The 8,367-nt window shown below is 31.7% G+C and overlaps 4 protein-coding genes across 5 annotated transcripts; 2 read left to right on the forward strand and 2 right to left on the reverse strand.

The window, feature by feature from the left end:
* Positions 1-313: 313 nt before the first annotated feature.
* On the reverse strand, positions 314-2,424 carry LOC119604126 (ras-related protein Rab-39B). The gene is made up of 2 exons (XM_037956590.1): positions 1,822-2,424; positions 314-1,215 (listed from the first exon to the last, which is right to left on the reverse strand). Exons 1-2 carry the CDS (start codon positions 1,927-1,929, stop codon positions 667-669), a joined length of 657 nt encoding a protein of 218 aa, XP_037812518.1. The 5' UTR covers positions 1,930-2,424; the 3' UTR covers positions 314-666.
* A 294-nt stretch (positions 2,425-2,718) lies between these two features.
* On the forward strand, positions 2,719-4,436 carry LOC119604122 (RNA-binding protein NOB1). Its single transcript, XM_037956584.1, has 2 exons — positions 2,719-2,931; positions 2,996-4,436. Exons 1-2 carry the CDS (start codon positions 2,857-2,859, stop codon positions 4,325-4,327), a joined length of 1,407 nt encoding a protein of 468 aa, XP_037812512.1. The 5' UTR covers positions 2,719-2,856; the 3' UTR covers positions 4,328-4,436.
* On the reverse strand, positions 4,343-5,511 carry LOC119604123 (NAD(P)H-hydrate epimerase). Of its 2 annotated transcripts, none has more exons than XM_037956585.1 (3): positions 5,307-5,511; positions 4,752-5,251; positions 4,343-4,684 (listed from the first exon to the last, which is right to left on the reverse strand). In XM_037956585.1, exons 1-3 carry the CDS (start codon positions 5,370-5,372, stop codon positions 4,462-4,464), a joined length of 789 nt encoding a protein of 262 aa, XP_037812513.1. In that variant the 5' UTR covers positions 5,373-5,511; the 3' UTR covers positions 4,343-4,461. The 2 variants fall into 2 exon arrangements, with proteins under 2 accessions (XP_037812513.1, XP_037812514.1); XM_037956586.1 differs by having other exon boundaries at positions 4,752-5,238; positions 5,307-5,366.
* A 1,854-nt stretch (positions 5,512-7,365) lies between these two features.
* LOC119604129 (RING-box protein 1A) lies at positions 7,366-8,367 on the forward strand. The gene is made up of 4 exons (XM_037956592.1): positions 7,366-7,566; positions 7,641-7,727; positions 7,789-7,816; positions 7,935-8,367. Exons 2-4 carry the CDS (start codon positions 7,650-7,652, stop codon positions 8,153-8,155), a joined length of 327 nt encoding a protein of 108 aa, XP_037812520.1. The 5' UTR covers positions 7,366-7,566; positions 7,641-7,649; the 3' UTR covers positions 8,156-8,367.

Raw genomic sequence — 8,367 nt, forward strand, 5'->3', positions numbered from 1 at the left:
AATAAATTATTTTTTTTTTATTTTTGAATAAGTTTGCAATTTCGAAAATATTTCTGAAAATTAGAAAGACTTGAAAAAACATTGAAATATATAAAAAGTTTGTTATATTATTATTGACACCAAAATAATTCTAAATCGATTGTTACTTCATAAATTATAAATAAGTATTTGTTTTTCATAAGTCTTAATAAAAACAACCATGAGCTAATTTAAAATTTTAATTATTTGTTTTTAATGTATATTGTATTTTTTAAAAAACGATTTTCATAATATAATCATTGGTATTTTTCATTTAATATAAAACATAATGTACTTTTTATTTGTATCAGTAACTGAATAAAAACGGTGAAAACTATATTTAAAATTTATACTCAATTATGATTCTTTTTGACTACAATATAAAATAAAACAACAACTAATACAAAATTAGGGGAACTAATTTCAAATAAAAATATTAATTTTGTAAATACAAATTACAAAAAGTAAAATTAATAAAATAAACACTTAAGCCTTTTTACGATGTTTTACGTATTTGTAAACGTATCAAAACAAATTAAACCAAAAATTTTGTTACGAACAAAAAAACTAAATCTTATAATAATAGTGTATATAAATTGTTAGTAAGTAATGTAGTTAAAAATTATAAAAGTCCAAACAATTAACGAATCAACAACATGAAGATTTCTCCGGCTCAGCCACAACCAAATTAAAGTCCAGACTATTGGGTCGTGGAAAACCGGTCTTAATGCCATCCCAGCCATCTTCCACCTTGTATTCACCAGAACGTATGCGGGCATAAACTTCTTGTGTAACCGTACGAAATGCTTCCTCCACATTCAAACCTGTACGTGCAGAGGTTTCAACGAAATGCAAACCATGTTGTTTGGCAAATGATTGAGCTTCTTCGAATGTTACTTCGCGCTGCCCGCCAGCATTGACCAGATCTAATTTACAGCCTACTAATGCAAAAACGGGACGATGTGGTTCAATATGACGCTGGGCCTCCATCATCCATAAAGGTATATGTTCAAAACTGGCATGATTCGAGATATCGTAGACGAGTAAAACGCCAACAGAATTGCGATAGTAGGATTTGGTTATCGAACGAAAACGTTCCTGGCCAGCCGTGTCCCAGAGCTGAAGTTTAATTTGTGTGCCATCTTTCATTTCAATTAAACGGGCGAAAAAATCAACACCCACAGTGGGATCAGACAGCTGTAAATAGAATAAAAAAAAAAATAAATCTGTTTGTGCTTATCATTTTAAAACAGAAATATGTAAAAGAGAGAAACCTAATTTTAGGCTCATAGTCTAGACTATAGACAAGACTAGGCTAGTTTGTAATGTAATCAATAGTTCATTCTATATTCTAGTGTATAGTCTAGACGCCTATAGTCCAGTAACGCTATAAGGTATCACATAGTCGAACATAACCGACAACATTTTCATACTTCTTCATCCCTTATTTGCTCCCACACTTCAATTTCTCCATTAACTTTAAAAATGCCTTTAATGTAAAGTAGTAATAAATGAAAATAAATGACTCAAAGGAAAAATCAACAACGTAAACAAAGATGAATAGAAAATTGTATGAATAATACAAAATTTCAATACAAACTAAACTGCAACAGACAGACACTATTGTTATCAACAAATAAATAATAATTGAATCAAATTTACAGCATCCGTAGACTTAATATCACAAACAAGAAATAGAACATGCAAATTTTATTTATTACATAATTAAAGATTTTAGTTAATTAGTAAAATCTCCACTTGTTTAAAATCTATAAATTCAAAATCACCCACATATGTACATACCTCAGCGAATTTTCCATCTGTAAAGAATTTGAGCAAAGAACTTTTGCCCACAGTACTGTCTCCAATCAGTATCAAACGAAATTGATAATCAAAAATTGGTTCCACCATATTCTTGAACAAGTGGCTGCACTGGGTGGCTGGCTGGTTGGTTGGTGGTCTGTTTCACTGGCTTTTTACTAGTAAACAAACACTGGGTTTATTTTTATTTTGAAAATTTAAAAAGTTTAATTAAATTTGTGTGTTCGTGTTGCTAGTAACTGGGGATTATTGAATTTTTTATTATTTTCCACTTGTTTTTGCGTAGTTTTTATTTATATTGTTTTTTTCTATGGCCAGACACAAGAAAAACAACCACTAATTTTTTTCTTCTGCTAGTTCCAAAAATATTTTCGTTTTGTTGTTTTTTTTTTTTTCTTTAGTGTACACAAATCGTATGACCTTTACTTAGTAATTTTATTGTAATATATGTATTTTATTTTAATAATATAGCTGAAAGTGTTAGAAACAAATATTTTCTTAAAATGTTATTGAATTTTTAATTAAAATCGAAAATTTCTATTGTTTTTGTTACTTTATGGCTTTTTATTGTTCTATTTTCTCTTTTATGCTCATTATTCGTCGTTGTATTTTGACAGTTTGTTTTGTGTTTGTCTGGTTTTGTTGTTGTTTTGTTATCAACAATAAATGTATGGAAAAGTTGGTAACCCTATTGAAAAGAGCTGCCAGAGTTAGATGCATTTTTTATGAAAATCATTAAAAATTTTAATAAATATGTGTTATTTACTATTTGTTTCAAGGTTTTTTCAAAAGTCAACAATAATTATAGAAATATAATGATATTTAGCAAAAAAATATATAATTTTTTTAAATGCAGCTATTGTTTTCCACATTTCATAAATGCACTTCCCTACTTTTTCGTGTGAACTTTAAACTTGGCAACTTTATTAGTTTAGTTACTAAAAGAAAAACAACACGTGCATTATTAGAATTTGTATTCTATTAAATTTTTAAAAAATTAAAGAAAATTATCAAAAAATGACGGAAGATAAAAAGAAAATAAAATATTTAGTGGCCGATACTACTGCCTTTATCAATGCCGTACAATTAAATGTAAGTTTTCTTTAAATTTGACAAAAATTCCGTGAACTTTCCTAAAATGAAGTGCTCTTTATAGGATTATTGTGAAAATGTTTTAACCGTACCCGATGTAATTGAAGAAGTTCGTCATAGAAGGCAGATCAGACGTTTATGTGTTTTACCCTATGATTTGCAAGTTAGAGAACCTCGTGCTGAAAGTATTAAACACTGTGTGGAGTTTTCCAAAAAGACTGGTGATTATGCTTCACTATCGGGTATTGATATTAAAGTTATTGCCCTGACTTACGAATTGGAAGCAGATACAGTGGGTACTGCTCATCTTAGAACTGAACCGGTGGTGGGAAAGATTGTAGCCTCCAAGGAAAAACCTGAAGAATTCCAAGATAATACAAAATTGCCGGGATGGTATAACAAGGGTCATATGGACTCGGATGAATCTGAAGATGATGAAGAAGACTACGAGGAAGGGGAGCAGGAAGATGATAAAGACTTAGAAGAAAAGGATACTGAAATTGATACGGTAAAAGCTTCAATTGAAAAACAACTTGACAATCCCGATGATAAACATGATGTGCCCGAGGTAACGCAGGAGGAATTGGAAGAATTATTTGAAAAATTAAAATGTGAAGCTGCTGAAGATGATAAAACTTGTGAACTTTTAGTGCCTCAACAACAACAAGATAATGAGGACTCAGATTCCACAGCATCTGCCGACTGTGATGAAAGACAAGATGTAGAGAAAACAGAAGCAGGTAATGGTGACGATGACCAGGATGATGGTGGCTGGATAACACCTTCGAATTTGAAAAAGGTTAAAAAATCTATGGAAGGCAAAATCGAAGCAGATTTCATACCTGAAGTTGCCTGCATGTCTACAGATTTTGCTGTACAAAATACTTTAAAACAAATGAATCTTCATATTGCTGCCCTCAATGGACGTATAATTAAACACTTGCGTACATATATCTTAAGATGTTATGCCTGTTTCAAGACCACTTCTATAATGACCAAAGTATTTTGCCCGAATTGCGGTAACAAAACACTCAAGCGCGTAGCCGTTAGTTTAGATGAGAATGGCAAACAAGTGATACATATTAATACCAGACGTCCCTTATCTACCAAATACAAGAATCAAAGTCTGCCACGTTTTAAGGGTGGTAAACATTCTCGTAATCCCATTTTATTTGAAGATCAACCTATGCCCCGTCAAATGCCTTCACGTGTGGCTAAAACTAAGACGAATGCTTTAAATGAAGATTATATTGCTGGTTTCTCACCGTTTGCTATGCGTGATGTGGACTCCAAATCGGCCATGTTACGGTCCAAGGGTCATTTGAAGGAATGGGCTCGCAATAATACTTTTGAGGAAGACAGACGTCGTAAAAACTACAATCGTTTGTATAAATAATTTTATAACTTTCTTGTTTGCAAAAAATATATAGTTTTCTTTTAATGAATTACATTAACATTAAATGTATCCGTGTACATATTTTAATTAATAAATAAATGAAATTTTTATAATATATTTGATCCCTCAAATAACTATAATTTAACACAAGTTTCGGTACCTGGGTACTCGGGTAAGTCAAGATTATATTTGGCTTTAAGACCAGGTGGTACAAATCTGCCACCCAAATAATGATAGGCTCCCTTAAAGTGTTGAGCACACATTTTGGGAGCTGTCAAAGATATTAGTAAGGTGGGTTCAAAATCATTTGGCTCATTCTTGCCATTCTCCACATGCCAACCACTGGGTATATCAATGCTAAAAAGAGAATTTTTAAATTATTACGTGAAAATATTTTATATAAAAATGTTTATTAAAAATCCACCTGGCAATGGGAACTTGAGTTTTCTGCAACACCTTAACAATTGGCACAAATGTCTCTCTCACCGGCGGCTTGAAACTGAAGCCAAATAATGCATCAACTATTAGGTCAAAGGATTTGGCTACTTCTCCTTCCTCCGGACAGTTTGTTAGGAAATCAATGTTCATACCTTTACATTGATGTGTTAAATTTTCATACAAAGGATTTGGTGTAGGTTTCGGATAATAAATATAAGGCGTATAACCCATGAGGGTTAAATGGCGTGCACATACCAAACCATCACCGCCATTATTGCCGGGACCACAACAAACTAAGACTCGCTTATGTTTTGTGGCATCAAAACATTTGGCAATGGCATGAGCACAACTCAAGCCGGCCAATTCCATTAGTTGATCAACACTGAATTTATACTCATTAAAGAGTTCCTGGTCCACATTAATAGCTTCCGTTTGATTAAGATACTTCATGGCGTTGAGGCCGGCAGTTGTAGCTAAGGGTTTACTCTACAACAAATTTGTTTCATATTTTATGTAAAAACTGGAAATAAGTTATAATTACCTGAAATGTATGGGGAATACAGGGAAGAGTATTATAAATCCGTTTAAAATTCGCTAGAAAATACATTCTTTACTTGAATTTTTGTTTTGTTCTTCAAATTCGCTGAAAAAAAATGAAAGAACACAAAAAAAGAAAAAACTAAACAAGAGAGAATAGTCGGACATGACCGAATATATGATACCCTACACCAGTTATGAGTATTTATATTAAAAAGGGTGATTTTTTATAATAGAATATTAATAGCTTATTTTCGACATATTTGAGGAATTCACTGAAATCCACTCCACTATAGCTTACTGGACCATTGCCTGCTATGATGTATACTTATCGAAAGTTTATAAATTAGAAAGACCTGGTTCACACTGGCAAACATTTTTTGGGAAACTTTTGATTTTTGTGTGTGAGAGAAAGAGAAAGAAATATCAACTATCTCTTTCTCTCACACACAAAATCAAAAGTTTCTCAACAAAAGTTTTCCAGTGTGAAACAGGTCAAAAAGGACGAAAATTGTTGTTTACGAAGATCTGCCGATATTTAACCCTATCCTCCATATAAAACATCAGTTTCTAAAAAATTTTGCATTAAGAAAATTATCAATAACGTAAAAACAAAGACATTTTATTTGTTTATTTACTAGCTCTATACCCAGTGTGCTGTGCTACCCTAAAAGCAATATAAATAAGAAACCCACTTAACGATTTTGATGATTCTAACTACAATGGTTTTCCAGATATACAATTTGTTACATATGGGAGATTCCACGCAAATTATTGCAATTTCGCCAATTATTCCGAACGTTAATTAAGATTTTAATTAAATCTATGAAAAATTTGAATAATCTAATAGTTTCCCAGATATACAAAATTTTGTATTTAGTTCATATGGGAAGTGCCAAGCCCCCCAGATGAAAGTCCGCCCGTTATTCTCTAAATGTTCTTCAGTAAAATTTGAAGATTCTAGCTCTAATAGTTTCTCAGATATACGAATTTTTCAATTTAATTCATATGGAAGCTCCAAGCCCCCCAGATGAAAGTCCGCCCTTTTTCTCCAAAATGTTCAGATGAATATTAAAGTTCTTCGTGCAAAATTTGAAGAATTTAGTTCTATTAGTTTCATTATTAGAGTATATGAAAACTCGCAACTCTAAAGGCAGACTATTCCTATTTTAGCGGTAATTTCTTTATGATTAAAATAAGTAAGAAGTAAGAGTTATATTCGGCAAATCATATGTCGTAAAAAAGCAAATTTCGGAAGTGGTCATATACACATATATATGGACTTTGATCATTAGAATAATAAGAACGTCACCGTGATTTTCGGATTAGGGACTTGAATGTGGAATTGGGTCAATTATGGACAAAGTTCTCTATAATTTAAAGTATTTTTTTAATTCTTCCATAATTCTATCATAATGATAACTTTTGGAATGTTGTATTAGCTATAAACTGATTTTCTGTAAGAGGGTTATATTGGTTCTACATTAACTACAAACTCAAAATGTGTGTAAAATGGCAGAAGATCAAATAAAGAATTTGCAAAAATTGGCGCGAAAACATGCAACTGCGCGCAAAAAATTGCAGAATTTTTCCTTCAAACAGATTTTGTTTGATGTCCCATTTAAAATACATTGGTTTGACGACGTAGGAAACTCTGGTTTGTCAAACAGCAATGTATTTTTCGTATCTCGTGCTTGCTACAAACATAAAGTGTTTGAAGTAAAAGCAGCGACTCGAATTAGGCGTGTAAAACACGAAAATATCAGAGGCGAAGCATATACAGCGAACGTTGAGCAAAGTTTCACACCGGCCAAATTTCAATGAGCGGCTTATTATTAGATAGAAGAAAACTTGATTAAATGAAAACAAATTAATTCTATATTGTAAAATTCCATAAATTTAGCGAAAGTGTTCTGTAAATTGTACAAAATATTATGGCCAAATTTTCAAGTATCAAGTATCGGCGGCGGCGGCTTTGACATTTTGTTCGGCGGCTAGGCTTAGTCGGCTTAAGCCGAATCGGCGCAAGTCTCTGATGCCTGTCTGAGATTATTTAGTACAGTTTTGGTGGTTGTCTTTGCTAAATAACCTTTAATTCATATTAATAGTAGAAAAACAGTGTTGCATTTTAAGTTCCTTAACATAATACTACTATTTGCAACTGTTAATTTGTCATTTTTAATTTTTGCTGCGTTGCCTTGATAAGTTTTGTGTGAAAAAGTTTGCAATTTTCTATTAAAAAAACTAAACAAAGAGCCTTAAATGTAATATTTTGTGTTTTTATTATATATTAAATAACAGCAATTTGTTAATAATATGTATAAAAATTATATTTTAGCTTTTCAAAATGGAAGTTGATGAAGAAGAGTTCGAGATGCCTTCCTCCAGCAGCAAAGGCGAAAAAAAGCGTTTTGAAGTGAAAAAGGTATTTTGCACCATCTTATTGTTAAATATAATTTTTAATAATTTTCTTAATATTTTTCTAGTGGAATGCTGTAGCTCTCTGGGCCTGGGGTAAGTTTTTCTTATATTTTAATGCAAAAAAAAAAATAAACATAACCTTCAAAATTTGTGATAAATTTTCATCTTTGTTTACCGGCGGTCCAAATTAATATATTTTTCTTCTTTCCAGATATTGTGGTTGACAATTGCGCCATTTGCCGTAATCATATAATGGATTTGTGTATTGAATGCCAAGCTAATCAGGCTTCAGCCACCAGTGAGGAATGCACAGTTGCTTGGGGCGTTTGTAATCATGCCTTCCATTTCCATTGTATATCACGCTGGCTAAAGACACGTCAAGTTTGTCCCTTGGACAATAGAGAGTGGGATTTTCAGAAATATGGTCATTAGTTATGATACATTCGTTCACTTCGCTTTATAATACTTATTTTAGGTTACGACTATTCATTTTTCAAATTTCGTTCTTTTTTAAATACCACAAAAATATAATAATTTATGAACAAACAACAAAATAACTAAACAACTTTGTAAGAAAATGCTTAAATGTAATTTCGAATTAAAATTGTAATTTACTCACAATGCTATTGAAAGTAGGCATTTAA

The sequence above is a fragment of the Lucilia sericata genome, unplaced genomic scaffold (genome assembly GCF_015586225.1).
Source record: "Lucilia sericata isolate MDLA Ls3-8-SP2 unplaced genomic scaffold, ASM1558622v1 Contig000364F_arrow, whole genome shotgun sequence".
Taxonomy (NCBI): Eukaryota; Metazoa; Arthropoda; class Insecta; order Diptera; family Calliphoridae; genus Lucilia; species Lucilia sericata.

What these genes read in the sequence shown, in the direction of transcription:
- LOC119604126 (XM_037956590.1), bottom strand. Translation starts at nt 1,929, where the DNA reads ATGGTGGAACCAATTTTTGATTATCAATTTCGTTTGATACTGATTGGA. An exon ending in CAGATGGAAAATTCGCTGAG is followed by an intron (nt 1,216 to 1,821) that starts GTATGTACATAT and finishes TTCTATTTACAG; the next exon opens with CTGTCTGATCCCACTGTGGG.
- LOC119604122 (XM_037956584.1), top strand. Translation starts at nt 2,857, where the DNA reads ATGACGGAAGATAAAAAGAAAATAAAATATTTAGTGGCCGATACTACT. An exon ending in TCAATGCCGTACAATTAAAT is followed by an intron (nt 2,932 to 2,995) that starts GTAAGTTTTCTT and finishes TGCTCTTTATAG; the next exon opens with GATTATTGTGAAAATGTTTT.
- LOC119604123 (XM_037956585.1), bottom strand. Translation starts at nt 5,372, where the DNA reads ATGTATTTTCTAGCGAATTTTAAACGGATTTATAATACTCTTCCCTGT. An exon ending in GTATTCCCCATACATTTCAG is followed by an intron (nt 5,252 to 5,306) that starts GTAATTATAACT and finishes AATTTGTTGTAG; the next exon opens with AGTAAACCCTTAGCTACAAC. An exon ending in ACTCAAGTTCCCATTGCCAG is followed by an intron (nt 4,685 to 4,751) that starts GTGGATTTTTAA and finishes TTCTCTTTTTAG; the next exon opens with CATTGATATACCCAGTGGTT.
- LOC119604129 (XM_037956592.1), top strand. Translation starts at nt 7,650, where the DNA reads ATGGAAGTTGATGAAGAAGAGTTCGAGATGCCTTCCTCCAGCAGCAAA. An exon ending in AGCGTTTTGAAGTGAAAAAG is followed by an intron (nt 7,728 to 7,788) that starts GTATTTTGCACC and finishes ATATTTTTCTAG; the next exon opens with TGGAATGCTGTAGCTCTCTG. An exon ending in TGTAGCTCTCTGGGCCTGGG is followed by an intron (nt 7,817 to 7,934) that starts GTAAGTTTTTCT and finishes TCTTCTTTCCAG; the next exon opens with ATATTGTGGTTGACAATTGC.